Source organism: Panthera tigris, chromosome D1 (genome assembly GCF_018350195.1).
Source record: "Panthera tigris isolate Pti1 chromosome D1, P.tigris_Pti1_mat1.1, whole genome shotgun sequence".
Lineage (NCBI taxonomy): Eukaryota > Metazoa > Chordata > Mammalia > Carnivora > Felidae > Panthera > Panthera tigris.
This window is the reverse complement of record NC_056669.1, coordinates 69,447,757-69,474,436: the sequence shown is the minus strand read 5'-3', so window position 1 is coordinate 69,474,436 and position 26,680 is coordinate 69,447,757. Positions and strand designations below refer to the sequence as shown.

The 26,680-nt window shown below is 35.7% G+C and overlaps 1 protein-coding gene across 6 annotated transcripts in view; it reads right to left on the bottom strand.

The window, feature by feature from the left end:
- Positions 1–540: 540 nt before the first annotated feature.
- The window catches only part of FAR1 (fatty acyl-CoA reductase 1), a 74,686-nt gene continuing 48,546 nt past the window's right edge, over positions 541–26,680 (bottom strand). For 5 of the 6 annotated variants that reach the window (XM_042959341.1, XM_042959339.1, XM_042959340.1 and 2 more), the window contains 9 exons: positions 24,079–24,258; positions 21,698–21,875; positions 20,625–20,669; positions 20,393–20,511; positions 19,210–19,277; positions 17,071–17,242; positions 9,737–9,866; positions 3,557–3,684; positions 541–818 (listed from right to left, as the gene is read on the bottom strand). In XM_042959341.1, coding sequence (XP_042815275.1) covers positions 656–818; positions 3,557–3,684; positions 9,737–9,866; positions 17,071–17,242; positions 19,210–19,277; positions 20,393–20,511; positions 20,625–20,669; positions 21,698–21,875; positions 24,079–24,258 — 1,183 coding nt within the window. In that variant the 3' untranslated portion in view covers positions 541–655. Of the gene's footprint in view, positions 819–3,556; positions 3,685–9,736; positions 9,867–17,070; positions 17,243–17,548; positions 17,721–19,209; positions 19,278–20,392; positions 20,512–20,624; positions 20,670–21,697; positions 21,876–24,078; positions 24,259–26,680 lie in introns of all 6 variants that reach the window. The other variant, XM_042959338.1, reaches the window with a different exon arrangement.

Genomic DNA, 26,680 nt, shown 5'->3' with positions numbered 1-26,680 from the left:
CTTTAGAATAACATATAGCCTTCTGATAATGGAAGCAACTGATTGCTTACAAAAAAATGATGTGCATCAGACCACTAATCAGAGAAAGGAAAATGAGAACATGTCTTTCACGTTGGAGACCACTTAATAACTTACGAAATGATGTAAAAATAGTTTGGCTATAATTTTAACAAAACTAAAACCCACTTCAACTGATGAAAAAAACCAAACACCGAAGAATTAAATATCTACCAACTTAGCTATGTATTCCTGTCCAAATAAATGCTTTCCACTGCACTATATATTAGAATTAGAAACTCACTATATGTTAAGGCATATTTTAATCAATATGTTCCAGAATTGCACAGTTATACTGGTCAGTGTTCCTATTTCCCCATTCCTACCCTCACCCCACCCCTTGTCCCCAGGGATCAAAATGTTAAGTCATGGTTTTGGTGGCTATTGTAGATTTGAGCTGGCATAACCACAGTGTGTTCACTAGATTTTTGTAAGCATAAACATTAAAATGTTACATAAAATGTACCATACTGTACTCCACACTCTGATCTAAGATGGTTTAATGTCTTGACAAAAGGTGAGATGACTTAAGTACATTTTACATTTTGTGCATTTAGACCACCATATGCATAGATGTTCTAATGCTAAATTCTCGTCTTCAGTATCTCATAGTGCTGGATGCCCGGAAGTATGACAGAAACTTGTAACACAGACTAACCACAAAGTACCAGATGTTTCTTGCCATTTGTGATCTTGCAATAAAAATGCGCCAAATCAGGATCACAAGGATAGTATTGAAACCATACCGTATGTTCCTCAACCTGAAAAGCAAATCAAGAGACATATCAGACAATGTTTTCTAGAATAAAATATTGTTGGATGGCAGATAATCAATGCCCCGTTGCTGATCTCATCAAAGCTCAAATCCATTACGGTATAATGACTGCAGAGCAAGTCATTTTGAAATGTAGCAAGAAGAAACAAGTTTTCTTCCTCCACTCTACTGTCCAACTATTTGGTCCGGGAAGTTGCTATGACATATAGGTCTCCTTGTGCTAGGCTAAGATTGGCCAATTGAAAAAGAGTTCTCAAAGAGTTTAAATATACGGATTGTGTATGAGCACCTATTCGTTTCTCCTTTTCTTTACTACCTTAATGCCCTTTCTACTTGTGGAACAATTCATCCATTTTGCTTTATGACCAGCTTTAATTCCAGTCTGAAAATAATAGCAACCCTAGAGATTGATACAAAACAGCATTGAAATACTTTTTTCAAATGATGACACCTAAAATCATCCACCCAGCTTAGAACTGAACTGAATTTCTATGAAAGAAAGTTATTATTTTAAATGCTAATTATGTTAAAACTATTTAATTCTAGAAACTATGTCTTTTTAAAAAAAAAATTTTTTTTAACGTTTATTTATTTTTGAGACAGAGAGAGACAGAACAGGGGAGGGGCAGAGAGCGAGGGAGACACAGAATCGGAAGCAGGCTCCAGGCTCCGAGCCATCAGCCCAGAGCGTGACACGGGGCTCGAACTCACAGACCGCGAGATCGTGGCCTGAGCTGAAGTCGGACGCTTAACCGACTGAGCCACCCAAGCGCCCCTAAAAACTATGTCTTTAAACATATTCCAAAAGTTTCACTTTCAGAGGATATTCCTTAAAAAAGGCATACTGAACATGGATGGGAAAGTGTAAAATATTCTGATAGAATTCTTCATTATTCCATATTTAACTTCATGTTTGTTATTGTACCACAAGTATAGATAGTGTCATTCTAGGATTAAAATGTCGGATTTTTTGTTAATATACTTAAAACTGTAACCAGTGATATTAGTATTTTTTATGATAGGTTATATTTTATTTCAATAAACTTTGATATTTAGACCAAAGAAAAAAAGAGTTCAAATCCATTACTAATGTGAAACTTATTTAAAATTAACTAGAAGCCCTTAAATTAGAAAGTCTGCAAAAGTCAAACAAACCTGACCATGCAGTCCATCAAACACCACCTTACCTCTATCAACCATGAATAAAACAAAGATTTTTTAGAACAAAAAAATTTGGGACACAAATTTATTCATTCAACAAGTATTACTGAGCATCTTTCTGTATGACCAGGACGAGGTATACTGTAGGTAAAACAGACATGCCCCTTCTGGAGCTTCCCATCTAATCTAAAAAGGTTTGGGCATTATATACATCATCCTACAGACAAAAAAATAAAATATTTTTAAACATCTTCAGGTACTTCTAAGCTGTCAGACATGCAAATTCACTCCTTCACTTACAGCTGACAGTCACATTATCAAAGGCCAACTGGACAAATCCTCATCTATGAAAGAAGCATGGCATGGGTCCATATAGAAGGGCCCTCCCAGTCTCAAAGAGTAACATTAATGTTACTGTACTCATATTTCAAAACCTTTTTTATATTTTCAATGGTGTTAGAAAGGAATACAAATGTTCAGGTACGTAACAATTTACATAAATTCCATTACCTTCAATAGACAATCCAAGATAGGACTATAATATACAAATGATGGTATAGACAAAAGAGCTCATGGGGCACCTGGGTGACTCAGTCAGTTAAGCATCTGACCTGGGCTCAGGTCATGATCTCGCCAGTCTGTGAGTTCAAGTCGCTGCATTGGGTTCTCTGCTGACAGCTCAGAACCTGGAGCCTGCTTTGGATTCTATGTCTCCCTCTCTCTCTCTGCCCCTCCCCCAATCACACTCTGCATGTCTCTTTCTCTCAAAAATAAAAGAGCTTTGAATTAGGAGTCAAAAATCAGTATTCTAGTTTGCTCTGCTGCCTAATGCATATGACCTGCAAACACAACTTCCCTAAACCTCCATTTCCTCAACTATTTAACTAGCTGCCCTGCAAAGCCTCATAAAGTCAGAAGACCAAGAGGAATAACGTGAAAGTCTTGAAAGCTGTTTTATAAAAACACTACAAATAAAAGAGGTTACTATTGAAATTAACTACATCTCTGAATTATGGGTAACAGTGATTTTTCCTGTGTTTTGAGTTTTTTTAAACAATCAGTATATATTACTTTTATAATGAGACTAAAGGAATAATTATAACTCTTGTTTTAAAAACAAAGAAAAAATTCTATGCTGAATGATGTATTATTATATCGCTTTTCCTCTTCCAAAGATGTATTTGACAAAGGGAAAAAAAACAAAAGAAAAAACACAACACTTCAAATAAACTACCTCTAGTTTAAAATACATTTTTATTTTCTCCTAATATCTTTACTTCTTCAGTAGCAATACAAAGGAAGGAAATACAAAGGAAAATAGTGATTTTCAAAACTAAATTCCACCTGAACTTAGTGCTAAGGAACAGGATAAAGACAGTAAGTTTGAACAACCTTAGGCTAAATACTACCATAGTTCCAGTGCTAACGTAAGCACTTTTCCTAAATAAAATATTACACTAGCAATATACCAGCTCACCAAAAAATAAAACAAAATAAAATAAAAAACTGTGTGATAATTCATAAGGAAGACACGATGCAATCAAGCCCATGTAAAAAACTTACTTGTTCAGATGTTTTCTAGCTGCAGGGAGGCCAGACATTTCTTCATTCAATACATATTTCTTAGTTCCCATGCAGTAGTTCTCTATATATTCTGCCCAATGTAACTGCCGTACATCAATATTAAAGGTCTATAGAAACAAAACAACTATCAGTTTTTCTCTTGAATAACTTTTTCACAACTGGTCAAAAATTCATACTTTTTTTAAAGGCTAATTCCACATGACAAGATTACAAAATGTTTATAGTATTAACTTTTAAAATCTTACTGCTGTTCACAAAGAAGTTCTTAATCCCTATTTTATACCTCCCATGAAACACAGAAACATTTCAGGAGATAATCTGAAAGCTCATGTCAACATTCAAAGAGAAGTATATATGAAGTGTAAGGAAAAAGCAACCTTCTTTTTACACTAAAAAAATTAAATCCCATTGTCCAAATAATCTATGTGTTCCTCACCACTTTATACACATATTAATATATTTCCAGTATTTCTTCCTGAACATCCTGCAAACCACATGTATTACCTTTCCTATAGAACAGTAATGACATCAAGAGAAAAAAAGACTTTATGTAAGCTAGCTTAGGAGTTTAGGTAACAGTAAGGAGCCCATCTGATGAAAAGGATAGATGAATCTAGAAAATAAAGCTTTACAAAAATGTTACTTTGTGACAAAATAAGAAGGCTATGCACTGCTCAGTGCTTCTCCATACACGATCAGATTATTTTTCAGAGTGAGAAACAGATTATTCACTATTTATCATCACTTATCTGAAAATATCAAGTTGCAGACCAAAAACAACTACCATAAATAAATCACTAAAGTAACACTGCACTAAATGGAGGCTCGATTTGGGGCGCCTGGGTGGCTTGGTCGGTTAAGCCTCTGACTTCGGCTCAGGTCATGATCTCACGGTCCGTGAGTTCGAGCCCCGCGTCGGGCTCTGTGCTGACAGCTCAGAGCCTGGAGCCTGTTTCAGATTCTGTGTCTCCCTCTCTCTCTGCCCCTCCCCTGTTCATGCTCTGTCTCTCTCTGTCTCAAAAATAAATAAATGTTAAAAAAAAAAAAATTAAAAAAAAAATAAATGGAGGCTCGATTTAAGATGGGAGAGATTATGAGACTATGTTAACTGGACTCCCACAGGAAGAGTGAAAAAGAATGGAACAGAGACACCATCTGAGAAGACAACAGCTAGGAATTTTTATTTCCAAAATGATGATACATTAAGCCACAGATTCAAAACACACATACACCATACACATGCAAGTACCTGAGCATATCAAGAATAAAACTGTTGAAAGTCAAAGATGAAAATTTTGAAGACATCAGAAAAAGATGTTATGGGTTACCTCCGAAGGGACAACTATTAAACTGACACTTGACTTCCCAAAAGAAATAATAGAAGCCAAGAGACTATGAGAAGGTGTCTTCCAGTGCTCAGAGAAAACTGCTAACACACAGTTCTATACAGTATAAACATCTTTGAAAAATAAAGATGTTTGCAGAAGAATAAAAACTGAGACAATGTGATATCAGCAGATGACTCACACTAGAGGAAGAAGCACACCAGAGGGTATTCTTTAAGCCAAATGAATAGGATTCTGGATTGAAGTCTGGAGACGGAAGAAGAAATGAAGAGCCACAAAAGGCCAATTATGCTGGTAAATCTATGTGAATACTTAGTAGAGTGCAATTAAGAATAATGGTGGTGAGGCATACAACACACATACAGAATTAAAATATGTAACAACAGCAGAAAAGTATTAGGCCTTGCATTCTCCAAAACAAAAGAAGTATCAATATTATATTAGTCTTCGATGAAGTGAGGAAGGATGCTGTAATCTTTAGAGAAACCTAGTAATACAACTGAAAAAGAGTATATTTTATGTAACTGATACAGATGGGGAAAATACAAACTGTAAAAAATAACCTCAAAGAAAACAAACAAAAACTTAAGACAAGTAAGACAAATAGAATGCACTAAGCGTTAGATTTAAATCTGTTATCAAAAATTAAATTATGGATTAAATCCTCCAAATAAGGGTCCAAAATTGTCAAACTGAAAAAAGTAAAATACAGCAAAACTATATGCTGCTTATAAGAGGAATATCTGATAGCTAAGGATACAGAAAGTTGGAAATACAAGGACAGAGAAAGATATATTTCTACCAACAATGTATATAGGAACTCCCACTGGCCAACGCCTTACCAGAAGGGTAGGCTGTCAAGTTTTGCATTTTTGCAAACTGTTAAGGAGTAAATATCTCAGTCTAATTTCAGTTGGCATCTCCATTTTTATGAGTGAGGTTGAGTATCTTTTCCAATGGTTAATCATTTGCATTTACTTCTCTGTAAACTGTTCATCTCTAGCCCATTTTCAGTAGGACTGATGTTTTTTGCAATTTCTACACAAACTTTTTATGTAATACGAAATGCACGTTAACATCACATTGCGATACCACCATATACCCACCAAAGTGTCTAAAATTAAAAATTAAAATGAAAGGTCAACTGTTGGGAGGATGCATATTAACAGGAACTCTTGTACACTGCCACACAAAATGTCAATCAGTACAACTACTTTGGAAAACTGTTTAGCATTATCAACTACGTTGAACATACAAATACCCTTTGACTGAGCTATTCTATTTCTAGATATATATCCTATATAAATGTGTGCACATGGCTCAAAGAAGAATTATTCCCAACAGCCAAAAACTGGAAATAACCCAAATATGTTATCAACAAAAGAAATGAAAAAATACTGTATGATACCATTTGTATAAAGTCAAAAATGAGTATACTATTTAATGTCAGAATTCAAGATAGTTGTTACTTTTGGAAGGTAGTTATTGGGAGGGGGCACAAGGGGATCTTCTGGGGACAAAAATATTCTATTTCTTCACCTGGATGGTCACTTTCTAATAATCCACTGGGCAGTATGTGTTGTGCACTGGGATGGGGACAAGGAAGATGGGAAGGGAGAACATAAGGAATCAGTAGAAGCCACAAATCTTTTAACCTGGGATTCTCTGCAGAACCCTGGTAACTGGGACCTTCTGTTTTGATGCTGCAGGCAAGGATGAAGATTGATTACAGAATATTGCTGCAAAAAGATAAAAATTCCCAAAGCTGTATCCTCAGAGCAAGGGTGAAAAAAAGAAGTAAACCCACCACACACAGAAGTGGGCAAAAAAAAAGTGCACACTCAATGCCTTTATCACGCACGACCAGTAACATGTACTAAATCTGCACTATCTAATATGGTAGCCACAAGCCACATGCATGTCTGGGAACTTTGAAAGTGATTGGTCTGAACTGAGATTTGCCGTGGAGTATAAAATGCACACAGGGTTTCAAAAGCTCAGTATAAAAAAATTGAAAGTATAATATCATATAAACAGTTGTTTAAATTTTCAGTGATTTTTAAATTTCTGTTTAAATTATATATTATTTTGGATATATTAAATAAAACATTAAAATTTTTTAATGTTTATTTTTGAGAGAGAGAGAGAGAGACAGAGCAGAGACAGACGGAAACACAGAATCCAAAGCAGGCTCCAGGCTCTGAGCTGTCAGCCCAGAGCCCGACGTGGGGCCTAAACGCATGAGATAAGAGATCATGACCTGAGCTGAAGTCAGACACTTAACCGACTAAGCCAGCCAGGCGCCCCAAAGTACTAAAATTTTTAAAGAAAGACGTGGAAAGAGAAAGGAAACTGCCCCTGGGAAGATGAAAAAGAAATCTCCTTTGAGAAACTATAAGCATGAACCAGCCTATTTAAGGCCCACATTCACTTGAGTTAGGCTAAAAACTTAATCAGATATCTTAAGGTGGTCCTGGCCTGTTAATGCCACCTGGCTAGTTAATGCTAATAATCACTCACTGGGCTACTGGCAGAAGCAAAGGCGAATCCTTATTGGAAAAGTGCAATTTCAACATATGCTTCAAAATATTTCCACAGAAATCCTCAAGGAATATGAATATACAGTCAAACAATAAGAAAAAAAACAAGGTGCCATGAGTGAGACCCAGCATAAACAACAGACGATCAGGTGTTACCACTGCACAGCCTTTAGAAGTTTGAATTATCAGACACAGAATTTAAAACAATTATGTTCACCATGTTTCAAGAAATGTCTGTAAGAGGGGTGTCTGGGTGGCTCAGTCAGTTGAGTGTCCGACTCTTGATTTTGGCTCAGGTCATGATTCCAGGGTTGTGGGATCAAGCCCTGCATCAGGCTCTGTACTGAGTGTGGAGCCTGCTTAGGATTTTCTCTCTCTCTCTCTCTCTCTCTCTGGCACCTAGGTTGCTCAGTTGGTAAAGCATACAACTTCAGCTCTGGTCATGATCTCATGGTTCACGAATTTGAGCCCTACATCAGGCTTTCTGCTGTTAGCACAGAGCCCACTTCAGATCTGCTGTCTGTCCCCCTCTTTCTACCCCTCCCCGGCTTACATGAGCTCTCCCTCTAAAATAAACATTTTTTTTTAAATTAAAAAAAAAAGATTCTGCCCCTCTACCCCGCTTGCTCTAAAATAAAAATCAAAAAATAAAAAAGAGAAATAAAGGAACATCTGTAAGATCTGAAAAACAAATTGAATTTCTAAACATGAAAATCACTGAACCCCCTTATTCAACTGGGTGGCGCAGACAGGGCTGAAAGACTGCCACAGACCTTTTATTAACCATTAGCTTTCCAGCCAGAAACAAAGAGATAAAATACAAGATAAAACTTAAAAGAGGAAAGAAAGAATGATGTAAAATATATTAAAATTTCACAAGAAGAGAATGGTGAAGAGGTGTGTGTGTATATATATATAGTGTGTATATATATATATATATTTTTTTTTTTTTAAGTTTATTTATTTTTGAGAAAGAGAGAGAGAAAGAGATCATGCATGCGTGAGCAGGCGAGGAACAGGGAGAGAAGGAGAGAACCCAAGCGGACTCTTCTCTGACAGCGCAGAACTCGATGCGGGGCTCGAACTCAGGAACCGTGAGTTGATCACCTGAGCTGAAATCAAGAGTTGGATGTTTAACTGGCTGAGCTACCCAGGCATCCCAAAGAGGCCATATTTGAAGAAACAATAGCTAAGTATTGTCCTGAACTGCTAACACACTTCAAACTTCAGATCCGGGAAGCCCACTTGTGAAACAGGATACATTTTTAAAAATTATACCTAGACACATTCACAGTGAAACTGCAGGACACGAAAGAAAAACTCTGAAAAACAGACAGGAATAAGAGAGCACCTGTAATGCAGCAGCAAATTAGACTGATTTTTCAACAGCAACAACATAAGTGAAATATTAAAGGAATATAAAAAGAAAGTTATCCTTCATGTACTGAAATCATGTTACAGAAACAGTGAAATAAAGACATGCCAGGCAATCTCAAACTGAGAGCTCACTACTAACAGACCGCCTACTAAATCATATTCTGGGATTCTGGATACATTTCAAACTGAAAGAAAAGGGTCCTAAAGAGAAGATCGAATAGCAAAGCTACTGGTAAATATTTAGTTAAATCTAAATACAACTAAACAAAGTCATATCTAATTACAGGGTTTCAATAGAGAACTAAAGTAATGTATAACTATGTAAATTAGTGGGGTGGTAATCACAGTTTAAACATTTTAAGGTCCTAAATATCATTAAAAAGAGGCTATAGAAATTGCTTAATTTAGACTTTGTTAGATATGTATGTTAAAATACCTAAGGTAACCTCAAAAAGAACACACACAAAGAGTTTAAGTTTCAAACGAACAGAGGGCGAAATGTAGAATGATAAGAAATTAAAGAATATATGAGGTAAAACAATTTCAGAGGGAAGGTTTTTTTCTCAAAATTCAAAGAAAACAAACTGAAGGAAAAATGCATAAAGAATTCTAGTTTCTCTTTGAATCTCACTAAAGGGAAAAAAAGAACCAACATTTCAATCATACTTTGAAAACATCTCTGCCACTCTCAAGTACTTACGTTATAAATTCTAAGATAAAGCAATTTTATTTTACCACCAACAATTATGATTGAAGCTTTAATGAAACACATATAAATAGGTCAAATGTCTTTCTTTTTGCATTAATGACTGGAAAATATCCAATTATTTCTCAGGTTGCTAACGGCTGTCCAATTAATATGCTATGTTTTCTAAAATAAAACAGAAAATACTTGCCTTTTTATCTTCAGGGTTTAGTTGATTCATCAACATATTGACATTGTCAGTATTCCAAACCCAAGAATTACTTGTGAAATATTCAAGAAACACCATAGCTTTGTGAAGACGAGTTATTGTTTTCATCATCCTGTATTATGAGAAAAATTGACAGATTCATAATTCGCATAGATTAGGAAAAATCTCATCACCACCCAAGATGCAGTTTCTATATTGAGATAGTAGCAATAAAATTATAATTCTGTAATTCATTCAGTAAGTGACCAAACCACCAGAGAATATTTCTGCATCTTGGAAGAACATTTTATAAATCCAAAATGAAAAAAAAAATTTTAAGCAGCAGCAAATGAATTTAATACTGCCTAAACAGAGTTCTACTGATATATAAAATTTTCATAGGAAATACAATACTTTAAGGTCAAATTTTCTTCTATAATCCTAAGCAAATAAATGGATTCAATTAGTATTCCCTTGTTCTTCGTTCCTTAAATCACATTTTAGTTTGGCTAAAATTACTAAGATTTCCTGTGAATTTATAACATAAGGAGTTATATTGTGATCTCCACTCTCCAGCATCATGGAGGCAAAGTACACAGAAATATTCGTTTGCCATTTGATCATCTCTCTCTACATACATTTTTAGAGTAATTTTCTCTTTAACACAGACAGGTATCACTCTTGATTGTCTGAATGTGCTGTGAAATCAATGACTGATGCTGAAAACTTTCTGAAATAGATATTCAAGATATTCACTTACCTCCCCAAATCCCCCATTATTCATCCTTACAGAAATATTTTTGTTTGGTATTTCTTGCTTGTTCCTTTTTAAAAAGGATGAGGGACCTTAATCTTTAAATCTGTCATTTTACAGATCATGGCTCACTGTAAGTCACTGATATCACAACACTACCCAGAGCAGTAACATCTATACAGTAATAATTACCTATGGTAAGTAGGAAAAGGGAAGAAAGAACTTTTTGAAACAAAACACACACCAAAAATTCCTGACCTCTGATAAACAGAAAAATAGTTTGTGGAAAAATAAAAGAATTGTTTATATTCCCACAATAAGGATTAGCATTTACATAGTTTAGAAAGTCCCAAAATTAGGGGTTTTAGAAATGGAGAAAGTGGGAGAAAATTAGACCACTAGAAATGGAGGGAAAGTCAAAACAGCAATATTAGCTAAGCAATTCTGATGACATATTCAATACATTTAGAAAGAAACCCTGAATCCAGAATACTAAGAGAAATTGAGACAACATGGACTATGCAGAGAAAAACTGGTTCATGCAAGAAAAGAATTCCAAAATAAAACCTCCATCAAACACAAAAAGAATTATTGGGCATTGAAGGTTGTATTTGGACAGGGATAGCTCAGACAGATAGAAAGCACATGGCGGGGGAAAAAACAAGACATGCTGCTTCTAGAAAAGATTAGACCTTTTCTTTTTTCCCTAAAAAACAAAACAAAAAGATGTAACAGATCTGTAATTAAATCAATATCTACCATTACAACCAGTGTAGTATACTTGAATAACACACATACACATATTTACTTAACATCATTTTCCAACATACATCTTATTAACAAGTTTTTCTTCCTAATTTCTTTGTCACTGACAATTCTCACCTAGTCTTATCTTCAGTTTCACTCAAGTGACAAATTACCCTGCAACCATTCAGCCATTCAAAACATAATTATGATAAAAAATTGGGAGAGGGAGAAGGAAATCTGAAAGGCCATATATGTGTAAAGTTCACAGAATATTTATCAAGCAATAAAAGTACTGGATTGAATACTATGGGGATAAAAAGAAACTTGAAACCTTGCATAGTCACTCTGGTTAAAATGCCCTATGAGCAGATAGATGCCTGGGACTACATCACCATGTATGTTCTGAGTATGTATTCTTTATTATGGCAACCTGCAAAAACTAGTCACAGTCCTTTAGGGTAGGGCTAGCTCTTCATGGTCATCTAGTCCAGGATTTCTCAACTTCACCATTACACACATCTTGGGCCAAATAATTCTTTGTGGGGGGCTGTCCTGTTCAGCATCTAATGGCCTCTACCCATTAGATACCAGTAGCATCCCTCCCCTAGGTATAGTAACAAAAAACGTCTCCAAATATTTTCAAATGTTCCTTGATGGAGATACTGCCCTCTATTAAGAATCACAAAGATGTGGGGCGCCTGGGTACCTCAGTCGGTTGAGCATCTGACTTCGGCTCAGGTCATGATCACATGGTTCACGAGTTTGAGCCCCGCATCAGGCTCTGTGCTGACAGCTCTGAGCCTGGAGCCTGCTTCCGATTCTGTGTCTGCCTCTCTCTCTGCCCCTCCCCCACTCATGCTCTCTCGCTCTCTCTCTCTCTCTCTCTCTCTCTCTCAAAAATAAATAAACATTAAAAAAATTAAAAAAAGAATCACAAAGATGAAAAATATCAGACTCAATGAAGTTAAGCTAGAGAGAGTTAAAATAAATAACCAAAAAAATAAGGCTATGGAACCATTTTTTTAATATCATTTCTAAGAGTGATGAAATATCTACTGCATTTCAAGAGCTACAGTGAATAATTTATACTGCTTCTATCTGCAATAATGTCATGCATCCTACTCCCCAATGACTATTAACCAGGAAGCCTTAAGATGCATGTTTGATTTGTACTTTTTATAATTATGTTAAGATATATATGTAAGTTAGATTTTTATCTAGCTGACATGCAGAATAATGTAAACAAGTAGACACCACGAATGACATGATTAACATTACTGTAATAAAGAAGGAGGCACTATATTAAGGCCCCAATATAAGATATAAAGCCCACTGCCTTGCTCAGTAAATATCTGAACAAATTACATAATATGAATTATAAGACTTTGTACTTAACATTTATAAAACTGCCTAAATAAAAAACCATTCTGGCTCTTGTTACTTTTAGACTATAAGCTCCTAGAGGTCAAGGATCATTCCTGCTTTGATACTTAGTCTTGCACGGGACAAACCTCAGTTAAGAAGATTCTTCACTTGATGTTTTCTATTTGGAGCAGACTTTAACTTCCAAAGGTGATTATATTACCTCCTATCCTACACGCTCACCTACAGTATCACCTTGACTATCGCTCCATCAAGAGGTAAAGGTAACGTATAACCAACAGAATGAGGTAGGAATGACACTATGTAACCTCCAAGGGTGGGTAAGAAAAAGTGAGAGAGCTTTCTGCCTTGTTCACTGGAATACTCACGCTTGAGGACTTCAGTTGCCATATATACCATTCAACTCCCTCTAAGGGTGCTGTGTTGTAGGAAGTCCAAATTAGTGCATGTGGAAAGACCGCACAGAAAGGCTCTGAAACCACATGATGTGAGAAAGATGCCCAGCCACTCTAGCTGCTCTGAACAATCCCTTTTCTTTACTACTCCCACAGTGTACCTGAACCAGCCTCTATCTCTTGAAAGACCCTGAGCTAGAACCACCTACATAAAGCCTTCTAGAATTTCTGACCCACAGAAATCATGAGAGAAATAAAATGATTGTTGTTTTAAGACACTAAGTCTGATGTCAATTATACTTCAAATGAAAAAAAAAAAAAAAAGATTCGAAGTTTGAGGTGATTTGTCATGCAGCACAGGTAACAGAATAGATATGAGTACCAGGAAAGTATCAATACAATCAGTACTGGGAATGAGGGGCTACTATAATAAACATCTAAAACATGTAGTATTGGCTTTAGGATCAAGTCGTAACAGAATCCGAAGGCCCTTGAGGAGACCACTAATGAAACCTGGAAGGACCAAGAAAAGAATGTTAGTGGGAACTTCAAAGAGCTTAAAGGAAGATGCTGGTGAGGGCTTAAAGGAAAGTGAGGAAAATATTGTTGGAAGTTAGAAGAACGAAAGTGTCACTTGTGGTAACATGAAAAATAAAAACTGTACCTAATAAACCTGATCTAGCCGAGAAGGTTTCCTCAAAAAGAACAAAGATGATCATTTAAAAAAATGAACTGAGTAGAATCTGGGAAGGAATGTAAAATATCAGCCAGGAATCAGTTAAGAAAGAGCTTCCAAGGGGCTCCTGGGTAGGTCAGTCAGTTAAGACTCCGACTCTTGATTTCAGCTCAGGTCACGATTTCACTGTTTATGAGTTTGAGCCCTGCATCAGGCCCTGCACTGTCAGTGCAGAGCGTGCTTGGGATTCTCTCTCTGCCCCTCCCCTGCTTGCACTCACTCTCAAAAAAAAAAAAAGAAAAAGAAAAAGGCTTCTGAGCATAGATCAAATCCAGAAAGTAGATGTAAGACTCTTTAAGATCTCAGAAAGATCTAAAATTGTACCTCACAGAACCTTTCAGATAAACAAAAACTCACTCCAAATCTTAAAGACATGTCTCATAGAAACTCTACTGTTGAAGAGGCAGAATATAAGAGTATTGTTCCATAGCAACCTCATAAGGAACTCAAAATAGAAAAAGGCATGTCCTAAAGAGTTCTGTGGGTATGGCTTTGATGTAATGGAGTAGACGGCTTTAAAATTAGATATACAGGAAATGTGTACAGTTTGAAAAAGAATCCTATCAGTTTACACTTAAAGGGACAGAGACCGTACTAAGTGAATAGAGGCCTCTGGATCAAGACTCAGCAAACCAGAGCTTAGGGGCCAAAGCCATCTGTTTTTATAAATAAAGTTTTATTGGAATATAGTCATGCTTATTCATTTACATATTGTTTATGGCTGCAGAGTTGAGTAGTTGCAAGCTGGAAGCTACATTTAACAGCAGAAGCGAGTAACAGCAACAGAAACTACATGGCCCTTTACAGAAAAAGTTTGCTGATCCCAGCCCTAGGGACTCACAACCTTTTATGGGCAAGAAGTAGGGTAAGAAGATGATTCAGTTGCAAACACAGGCCTTTTTTTTTTTTTTTTTTTTAATGAAAAAAGAAGGATGACTCAGAGGGCAGAGCCAAGAGCCTCAGAGAACAACCAGAGAGTAGGACTGAACCCTAATTAAGAAACCATCAAACATGCCTAGCTGAAATTCAAAACTGTTACAGACCAGTGATTGTGCAAAATCGTCCAGTCATTTTCCTATGCTTATCCATGTTGGGTGTGCAGGCAGCAGGTAACTTATCACTTTCATTCATTGGTTTTCAGACCAACACTTGAGGAACTGTACCTGCAAAACCACTCCTAAACAGCCTCATCTGCAACTGTGCCAGATTCAGCAGACCCAACAGTGGCTTCAAGCTGATGCAAGGAAGGTCTTGGTAGGGGGGAAGAAATAAGCGTATCCTCCACAAGGGAGGAACATGAACTGTCGTGGCCAGGAGGCTGACCACAGCCAATTGCACTTTCCAAAATGGCTTCAACAATACCTTTCAACTCACTTGCTCAATTTTACATGATCTTGAACATTCTCTACATTCCCTTTCCTTGACTCTCAGAGGACATGTGACTGGCTTGTGACTTCAAGAATAAGTCGGTAGGTAGTGGTGCTGTATCATTTCCGTAGGTAGGTCAGAAGCACACGGCTTCGCCAGCCTGCTGAAATGCTTCTCCTTGAAGCCTTCGGTCACCAGATAAGCAGTTCATTTCCCCTAAGGCTACCACCAGTCCTTGAAAAGACACTATAGGAAGAGATCCTGCCGCCACTTTAAGAAGAGACAGTGACACAAGGTGCTCTGCTGCCTGCCCCCTTTCAGCCCCATCTGAATCTGACAATCCTGTGAAAGTCTCCCAAGCCAAAACTGTCCTGCGGATTCCCTCCTGAATTCCTGATCCTGAGAGAAACAATGAACTGAAAGAAATGATAAAATAACTTCTGCTGTTCTGCGGCGCCTGGGTGGCCCAGTCGGTTGAGTGTCCGACTTCGGCTCAGGTCATGATCTTGCAGACCGTGAGTTCGAGCCCCGTGTGGGGCTCTGTGCTGACAGCTCAGAGCCTGGAGCCTGTTTCAGATTCTATGTCTCCCTCTCTCTCGGACCCTCCCCCATTCATACTCTGTCTCTCTGTCTCAAAAATAAATAAACGTCAAAAAAAAAAATTTTTAAATAAAAAATAACTTCTGCTGTTCTGAGCCACTAAGTTTGAGATGATATGTTATGTAGCAACACCTACTATAAAGGATTTAATAAATTTTGGCTATTCATTCATTTTTCAAGTCTACTAAGCCCCTTTTACTGTATCAGGCAGGCTTTGTTTTTACCCTGTTGTACTTTTGTGGACGTAGTTTTGACTTTTCTGCTCTAACGTGCAATAACCTTATTAATATCAAGCAAGCATGCAATGCCATCTCTCATAAATTTTACATTTGCTTTTTAGCCAGGAAAGAATGATGCCAATCATAAATACTGCATTTCGCAGATCATTCTAGAAAAACGTGAAAATAATTTTGATACACTGTGGATCTTTTTTCCATGAAGTATTTCTTTATCTAGTCTAAAGTTGTTCAACACCTCTCACATATTTCAATACTTAACATACTGGGTTAGGAACGTAACGGACAACTGAATCCACAGAAAAGCCCTACAAGTAACTCAGATCCTGATACACTATAACTGGCAGATACCTCACTTTTATTTTTTGACAGTTGATGGAAGATCTGGAATCAGCATCTTCTTTATACATAAATACTCAAATCCTGAACTCTCCAATCAAAGGCTCCACTGTAATGCCAATGTAGTTAAAAAAAAAAAATACATTTGTGGTACATTTCACTATAATTCTGGTAAAGACAGTGGGAGGGGAGGACTTTAAGTCTGTGGGGTTTCAATAAGAAAGAAAAGAAGAAAGAAAGGCTATATAACAACCATAAGAACATAGAAAGTTTTTCATTTGTTAACTTTTGTTTTAAACTATGACATTCTCAACCTGGAAAATTAGTCAAAAACTGTAATTACCATATTATAAGCTGAATGGGCAGCTGAGATATTTCGAGCAATTAAATTTTTAGAAGCATTCTACGTTTTTTTCATATAAAACTCCACAATCCACTCAGAGCAAAATATTTCACCCTTAATCCCCTATAGACTCACCTCTAAGTTTTTAAGGGGGAGAGACGGGCTCAATTTCAGCTTATAATAACAATGACAACCTTGATGCTGGACATTTCCTCTATTATGGGATTTTGGAGGATCAATGGCCCAATAAAATGAGATCCACAGTCTCCCCAAATATCCTCAATTTCTAAGAAATGTCCTAGCGTCCTGATTGTGATTGTGATTATTCAGGTTAGTAATTCTAAAGGTAAAGCTCATGCTAGCAGACTTTTCGTCTCTCCAGCAAGCTTCCACCACCTTACCAATACATAGGTGTATTCACTGCTACTCCTCTTACCACGGTTTCTGACCTGTCAACCTGAGTGCAAGATCGAGCAATAATGCAGGTACTGTATGTCTGACACCCTTCCAATAATGAAGCAATAAGTTGTTGGAATAGAACTTAATATTGGGGCGCCTGAATACTTGGTTTAAAGGATTCATCTTGAAGGAATGATTTAGATAATATCCTGTAGGAAAAATAAGCGTCAGAGCATTTTGAATGTTATTTGCTATTCAGAAAAAAAGACCTAAAGTTAGACCTAAAATTCAGCACACGACAATAATTTATTATCCAAACTTTAGAATAAATTAGAGTGACAACACTACCTTCGCTTTTCTGACAAAGTCTTAAATTCAAGAGTCTTCTCATTCACAAAAGGCCATTAAGCCTTATAAGCATAAACAAATACAGAGTTAATTCATATGCATTTTAGTGTAAGCATGGGTTGTTTAACAGTCAGAGGAACAGATAAGACAGAGCCAGTCACCATTACCTTGGGCTTCTTCCAGTCATCCTGAGGTAGATATCATACAGGAATGCTGGGGCCTTATGGCTTACAGCAATCCAGTAATGATATAAAAGGTGATTGGAGGTTAGATTTACATTGGGCCGTCTGAAGGCCTGTTCGAGAGGATTCCTCTTGAAAGTGGAAATTACATGGTATTCTGAGGAAGAAAAGTTGTGTAACAGCTTTGATAATAACCATGTAATGAAGTTTTGAAAAACAAAAATCATGTTTTTACAAAGCAAAATATTTTACCAAAGATGTCAGAGTTCGCTCAATTAAAAAACAAACTTTTCTACTCTCGATAATAACTAAGAGAATATGGGTATCAGACTGCTGAGCTCGGGTGGTTTTAGGACTGCCGCTATTTATGAATTTTAATTAGATGAATGAATTTTTGCTAAAATTCACTCTTAAAAATCCTTTTAATGTTTTACCTATGTCAGTTTACAATGTCACTTTCTATATTTCACCTCTCACGATAGCTTCTTTCTTTCTGTTCCTCTTTCCAGATTCTTATTACTGTACTTACTTAAAAAAGAAAAGGAAAATTATCATCCTTTGCTTATGAATAATTAAGTTGCTCAAATTAACATACATCAACAAGCTTAAAACAACCCAAAATTAACTTCTGCTGTAATTTATTTAGTTAATACATTATCAACACAATCAAATCTATGATCTATGTTAATACTTTAATAGAAGTGTATATTGAGATATCCACTTAAAAATAACGTTCAACTTGATTTTTACTAAACTTTTACAACACAATGAGAGATTACCAAAAAAACCTAACTCATTTCAGTGTTTTAAAATTCTTAAAAGAATACTATTTAAATAATTATCCAAAAGTTAAAATCGCCCTAGTTTTTTTTTTTTTTCCTCATATGCCCTAATGGTCAATCTTTACATTGAAATAAAAATGCCACGGAAAAACCCTAGGACAAATGACATAAAGACTTACTTTAAAATCAAAATTGTTCTGCAAGGGTAACAAAAATCGTTCAATGAGAGGTAAAATAAGACCTATTACTAAATCGATGCCAAAAATATATTTTACTTTAAATTTGAAAACATAAACAACTAAAACATTATTCAATTTCAATAGGCTTTAAGTTATATTATTCCTAATTTAGAACAAGCAACACAGCATACATACTCCGTGGATTTGTGAATTTAAACAGATTAATAAATGTCATAGAAAATATTCTGACAAAACGTATCCTTCTTGCTAACTCCTTAATTCATTACTCTTGGGGCAGCCAGCTAGCTCCTGTGATATAACAACTCTTGTAGTTGGAAGGGATATTGCCTTTGGATCAACAACATCAGGATTGAGAGCACCCACAAGGGAGGAAAAGAAGCCCTGTTTCATTGCCATGGGCATCTGTCAGGGTTGCCACAGACAGCAGCAGAAAAACAGACAAGGGTGGGCCAAGGAGGGAATATACTGCAGGATATTTGTTAATTTGTGAAGTACTGCTAAGGATCACAAAGCAGTACTGGCTAATGTGGCGACTAAAATAAGAATAAATTGGTAACTCAGTGGCTTTAATGCCTCGCGGGTGTATTCTAACATAACAACTCAGTGAACATTTGAAGTTCTTTAAGATTTATTCTAACATTCAAAAACACAGGTAAAATCATACCAACTTCACCCCAGTGGAAAGGATTAGTGCTGCCTGTTGTGCAGTTATACACCATGATGTTTCTTGGTCTGCAAAGACAAAGATCAAAGCAATGAAACATAAAAAGAGGCTGGACTTATCCAATCGAAATCTTATACAATATTCAAGTAGGAAGAAATAAGGATGCTGGGTACCTTTTCTACATTGATTATTTTAAAAATTAACCTTAAAGGATTAATTTTTATGTCTGAAGGACTATATAAAACTACCCTTTTTTCCCTCCCCTACCAAAAAAAATTATTTAAAAAAATTGTTTTTCTTTTCATGTTTTTCTTGCTTATACTAGCAGGACTATCTGTTTTTAAATGTAACAAAAATGACAAACAACTACAGCTCGTCCTATCTCAGAGGCTCTAGTTTAAAAAACTTATGGGCTGAGTTCTCTTTTACCAGAAACAATATACACATATAATTATATCTCTCTTTTTCTGGAATATAAAATACGGGCTTAAAAAAAATAAGGCAGTTTATTTTACTTTTTTATTTTTTTAAATTTTTTTAATTTAATTTGTTCATTTTTGGGACAGAGACAGAGCATGAACGGGGGAGGGGCAGAGAGAGAGGGAGACACAGAATCGGAAGCAGACTCCAGGCTCTGAGCCATCAGCCCAGAGCCCGACGCGGGGCTCGAACTCCCGGACCGTGAGATCGTGACCTGAGCTGAAGTCGGACGCTTAACTGACTGAGCCACCCAGGCGCCCCAAGGCAGTTTATTGATTAGGGAAAAAATATATTAAGAGTTACCTGTAAATGCTACTACTCCCTTTTAAAAAGAGGCCTGAGTTGATTCAAGCTGCTCTAGTGTGCCATCTCCGAGAGTTTCAGATTTTTTATACATTGAGTTTACACCAAGTTTTAGTTTGGATTTAAAAAGCAACAGGGGGTGGTAGGGTTTGGGGGTTTTCTCATTTTTAATCCCGAATGAACTTGTCCCATCCTGTAGGTAGTATATGAAAATTAACATTAATTCTTAATTATAGCTAATGGAACTACTTGCTATATTACCTGTGATTAAACCAGTTCTTGCAATTGGAAGTGGTAATACCTATACATATCAGTAAGGATTAATTAACATTAGTCATTAGCTCCATTTTCCCTGTACAGTTACTACATATTTAACAAGTGACATTGTCACCTCATATACCTATTAACTCCGGAATACCAGGCTGCCGCAAGACTTGTGTTGACAACTACATCTACAGGAACAAGATCTGCAAGGGCATTGTTGGAGGCACGCATTGTTCGAAGAATTCCTTTCCCTGCCTTTGTTGAAATTAAAAAAACACCTTAAGATATATAAGCCAGAATGCATATATAAGACATACAGAAAACAGAATAATATGTAGAATATTAAATCAATCAAAAGATTTACTTACCGCAATAAAGAGACCACTTGGTCCATTAAAGTTATCAATCCATCCCTAATACAAAAGTTAAAAATAGAGTGAGCTTAGAAATATTATAAAACTAGAGATTTATTATTTGAAATCTACAACCCCATATGTATACTTAGCAGTTTTCTTCTAAAAACTAAAAGACTAGATTCAGGCCAGAATCTCTCTCTCCTTCCTAAACAAAAGCAGTCTGCCCTGAAGTCATTTTCAGAGAGTTACCTCCTCTTCCATTAATTCTCTACAAAGAGAATTTTATAAAAAGGAGTTTATACCTGTCAAACATTTTAGCTAAATTAAACTTGCACAAGTTTGATTCTGTGCTATTTACTGAGGCAGCATCGCGAGATTAGGGGGAAAAGGGAAATCCTCCTCAGAATAAAACAGAGGAAAAGTGAACACTTGTCAAAGCAACAAAAGAGACTATACTTCCTATAATTATAGAGACCCAGATTTTTCCTAAATCAATTCATCTGTTAGTTTATATCATCTTACTCCAGGGATTCATAAATACCGTAATGTCCTGCTTTTCCACAGCAAATTATCATAGAAATGTCTTATACCTTTCTTAGCTTGTGATCTATACAGGGAGAAGCCTACACGTTGGAAGGCTTTCCTCTTTTTGGTACTAAAAAGCAAATGAAATAAAATAAGGTCCTGAATATTTTCAGTTCTATTCCCTTCACCTCCACAAGGGAAACTAATCAGTAAATAATTTTAAAAGCCAACAAATGTCGATGTGTCAGAGGCCAGTATCTTGTCAGTCACAAAGAAAACGCGTAAGGCAAGGTATGCTTTGACTCCAGACAATATCACAGCCTTTGATTTAATTTTTAGTTAAGATTTTTAAAATGTTTACCTGCATTTCTATATCCGTGGCATTACATTACAAATAAAAGTACCAAGAGAAGTGTCTCTATGAGAACAATTTTGCCACAGTAAGCCACGCACAGTAAATAACACCTGCTCTTATATCAAACAACTGCCAACTCTTTTTAAACAGAGACAAAACTTATAATTCTCAATTCCATTATTTACAAAGATTTCTAACAACTTACTGGAAAAGGTTCTTTCCAACTGGCACCAACAATCGATGGCCTTACAATCGCCACATTTAGCTTTGCTCCTTCTTGTTGTACAACATATTCTGCCAATGCTTTCGTGTATATGTATGTATTAGGTCTGTCTCCTATCAATTTTGGTGTGATATCATTTACCAGGCCATCATCCATCCACCTGGTTAACAAGGAAATTGCATGCAAAAATATTTTCAGATGTTTTACTATAAAATCAAAACCACTTAACTTTGCATATTCAAACGTATCTGTTGCTCTGACTCAATTGATTTGACAACTTTTACTAAAAAAAAAAAAAATGGAAGTTAATCTTACTTTCATTAAACATCAACTACAAGTCCACATCTCCTATATACAATTTCTATATCCAAAAAGGTCTGAAAGCCACGAGTTCTTTCATAAATAATATGGTAGGTAGCAATAACTGATCTCAACTGATCTGTGGCCTTGTAAAAAATACCACTTAGGGTAAATATTCATACACTTCAAATATGTTTAATCAGGGGTACTATCCCAGATCTCATTATTTCATATTGCATAATACACAGAGATTATATTTCCTTTCTGAAGTCCAAATAAATTCCAAAATTTAGATTTCATATTAAGAATTATAGACCTGTATATAATGACCAAAACAGCATACATAATATGTTGCAATAAACAGTTGCAATGAACATACATTTACAATTAATATAAAAGATCTAGTGGTCTAAGTAGTTCATGTAAAGCACTAAAAACTATTATGTTCTCACCAGCGAGACTAACAAATACTAAAGTAAATGATCAAAATAAACTGAACCATGCTATAAAAATTCAACTAGCAACCTACTATGAAGTCACAAAATTCCTCCAATTCTCTCAATATCTCTGAAGAAAAGGTCCACTCTGATCCTATATAAAAGGAGGGTGATACACTAGGTGATACCCATGGTCTTTCCAATTCTCCATTTCCAATTCCATTATGTATGTACCTGTCTGCAAATACTCTTCCTTACTGTTTATAATGTTACACAGACTTGTACACTTAGTGTATTATCACACTCAAAAGATACCCTACTAACTGATGAGGAAGCACAAAACAGAAATTATTAAGGTAAGCTTTCTTCTGTATGTGGAAGTACTTTTTGTGTGTGGAAGAAAAAGAACCTAACAAAATTGAAGGGAGGCTGCTACTCAACTTAGGAACAATTCCACAGTGGAGAGGAGCCTTGAAAAATGGAACAGTTGCTACATTACAACAACAACAATAACAACAACAAACTGGCTAAACCAAGGAGACATTAGGCAGGAAGACTTATCACTGGGAGTTGAGTTCATAAAGCCAATCCATGAGTTACTCTAAAATTATCTGTTAGCTACATTTCTTTGTAAACAAAGAAAGGAGGTGCAGAATTAGAAGGTTACAAGCTCTTTCTCAGAAACTTAGATGTTTGGATACACCAATTGCTAAAAAGAGAAAAAGTAAAAAGCTTCATTAACTTCTACATTCAACTTCTCCCAGAGATATTAAACACTTCTGACTACTGACCTGTTGAGACCATGAGGTAAACATCTGGGACCATCTAAGAAATGGAGTTAGAAAACAGAAACCAGGGAATTACAAGAACGTCTTGGTAAGCTCTCATTCTTATTTTACTTATTTTCTTACAATCTGTCTGTTTCCTCACACTGATCAGCAGGAAAGCCTTAAAGAAAAAGACTTATTATGTGCTTATTTTAGGAGAAAACCTGGAGAAGCAATGAATACTCTATAGTGCCCTTTGGAAGAAGATAATATGAGAAAGCAGGGGGCAATAACTGAAAGTGGATAGGATTTGGGGAACGAAAGAAGGCCTAAGGGAAACAGACAAGAAAAAAAAAGAAGCCCACAGGGCTATTATATGAGGATTAACAATTATGTTTAGATATGATGTACACGGGAATTTTCTATAATTCTAGTCCATTAAAGAAGAAAAGACCCTACTTTTTGTTTTTGCTCTGATTCTGTTTGTTTGTTTCACTTTATGAGAAAGCTCAGCCTGAAACAAATGAAATCCTGGCCATGCAGACTTTATCGTGGATGAGCTGTTCAGAGACCTTCCTCCAACCATCACACCTGGTCAAAAGTTCAAGCTCAACACTGACTTCACCATCAGTCATGCAGATATAAATCTATACAATAAGCAGCACAGAGTAGGTATGTAATAATTTGTTGAATAAGAAACAGATAAATGTACACATACGCGTAGGTGGAGAGAGAGAAGAGAAGTGGAAAGAAAGAGAGAGAAACTGAAATAGACCAAGAGACACATATAAATAGATAAAACTTTGGCTCCAAAGTTTGGGGATCAAAGCAAGTGTGTATAAATTTAAAACAAACATACTCTAAAGAATCAATCAGTTTCTTGGGATCCACAGGAGGTGGATAGACTACTTCATCAATATGCTTTCGATTGCAGTAGGCATATGCTGTTGATACATGCATGAATACTTCCAGATTCTTCATTTGTTGTGCAAGGAGAATAAGCTGACGTGTAGCAATCACATTTAACTGAACAGCATCTCTGTAAAAGAAAAAGTGACAATGAAAAATTGGGAAGCTTTCCCAGTGAAAAATTCGAAAGGAACTGATTTCACCTGCTAAAAAAAAATTAATTTCCATTAGGAAGACAGAGATTTTTGTTTCTTTACAACTGATCCCTTAGGTCTGATTTTGTGTATTTTATTTCAATAGAAAGAGCATCCATTCTATCCGCTGTGTTTAAAAAGAAAGATTTTCTGATTATAAAATAAATCTTATAGTAGTATTTAAAAAATAAAAGTACAAATTAAAATTTTTAAATAACCCAGAAATAAAAACAGAAAACTTCAGTCTTTGGCTTTTATACATACATTTTGAAGCCATGTTAGACTTCTCTTGCACTTTGATTTTTAGAAGTATACTGTTTCAGGATGTGGAATTACAAAAGAGAAGAAAGCAGAATGGTTAAGTAATTTTAAAATTCTAAGGCAGAGTCACCAGTAAGGCTAAAACAGTCAAAGAAAACTCAGACACATGAAGTTATATTATAACATATAATCCAGAATACGTTTGTTTCCCTGTGTAGTAATTAATCCAAACACTTTAAAGACTAGCTTATAAAATTCAAAGGGGTATTATAATAAAATGGGTACATTTTGTCACAAGATTCAAAAATGATCCATGTATTATTCTATTCTTGAAATTTATTCAAAATAAATAATTTCACAAATGCAAAAGTAAATATGTAGAAAACTAATCAATGAAGCATCATCTAGTAATAGTGAAAGCCTAGAGAGCCCGGATATTCACTATGAATGAAATGAATAAACTTCAACAAAGTAGTATTTTATCACAATCAAAGAAAAGAGTCATTTAAAATAATTATATGACAACTATAAAAACATGGGATATCTGCATGAATATTTTTTAAATATACACATTATAAAAAGTAAAGCAGGATTAAGAACAAGACTCTAGAGTAAGACCTGGCTTCAAATTCTGACTTGGCCTACCTATCAGCTAGCACTGGGTGACCTTGCATCATCAGTCAAGCACTCAGGCCTCAGTTTCCTCACCAGTAAATGGGAACTATAACAGAGTCTACCTACTAAGATTTGCATAAAATTAAATGAAATGAAAAGCTTGCAAGTAATTAGCATTATTCCTCAATAGGCACTGAAACAGGCATTCAGTAAATATTACTAAAGGTAATGAGATGGTGGATAGTTTTGCTTTCTATTAACCTTTTCTATTAAGATTTATAGCTTGTTACTTGAAAGGGGGGAAAAAGTTGATATAATACCAGTAATACTGTGCTAAAACTGGCAAAGTAATACATTGTTGATAACTACACTGATAAAACTGATCCAAAAGAGATTAAGACAAAGTAGTAGCAGGAAGTATAAAAAGGATATAATTACTCATCTAGTTAACCTACTGAAATTATCTTGGAGGAAAATCTTGACCTAACACTAATTTTTCAAAGAAAGAAATAAAAATTCCCTAAATTTTCTATATCTAGGGAACAATACATAAATTATGGCATATCAACATGGTGGAATACCAGCACATCACAAAAATTTTAACAATGAAAGAAATTAGAAATGTGGAAATTGTTTCCCTAAATCAGAAATCCTACGTTTACGTTTTATGTTCAAAGAGAGACAACAAAAGAATTTGTTTTAAAATAACAATCGGTGGTTTTAAGTACTTTCCAGAATTCTTACATTTTCAGTACTTAAGAAGAAAAAAAAATCCAATTATTCTTTTAAAAGGCCAGGATAGGTCACTGATAGAATCTGGTCCACTTGACTCTAAAGCAGGGCTTTGATGTCTATCACCTTTGCACAACAGTGGGGATGGGGAGGGTACTGATTTGGAAGAGGTGTACAGAGAATATTCTGTTACGGGTTCCTGAGGACGGGACAACAAGTTCTGGGTCACCAAGAACAAGAAATAATTCATGAGAGAAAAACTCCTGTGCATTATTTTTTCTTTAAATTTAATAGAATCCGAGGGTTCATGAAAACATACTAGAAGGATTTTTTTTTTTTTAATGAAATAATTGGTTTGAGATTTACAACCAGGAGTATAGCTTTTTTCTTCCTTACCTCAAGTGAGGTGGGAGGGAATCTGTTCAAATGGAATTCCAGCAAAAAAGACATTTCACAGAGAAGATACAGTCCACTGGACTGTAAGGCAATAAGCTATTTTCTTTTGCATTTGCAAAACAATGAAGCTGGGGAGAATAGTGTTTTGGGAGCAGTACACAAAGGATATTCTGTTACAGTTTCTGAGGACGGTGACAGAATTTCTGGGTCACTGAAAATAAGGAATAACTTCAGAGAGAACACTTGTGTACCTGTCTACTACTCCTGTACCTGAGAGCCCAAACCTGAAGGCATATTATGCCCCCATAAATAACTTTTAGTATCTCTGCAACGCTAATAATCTCTCTCTATTTT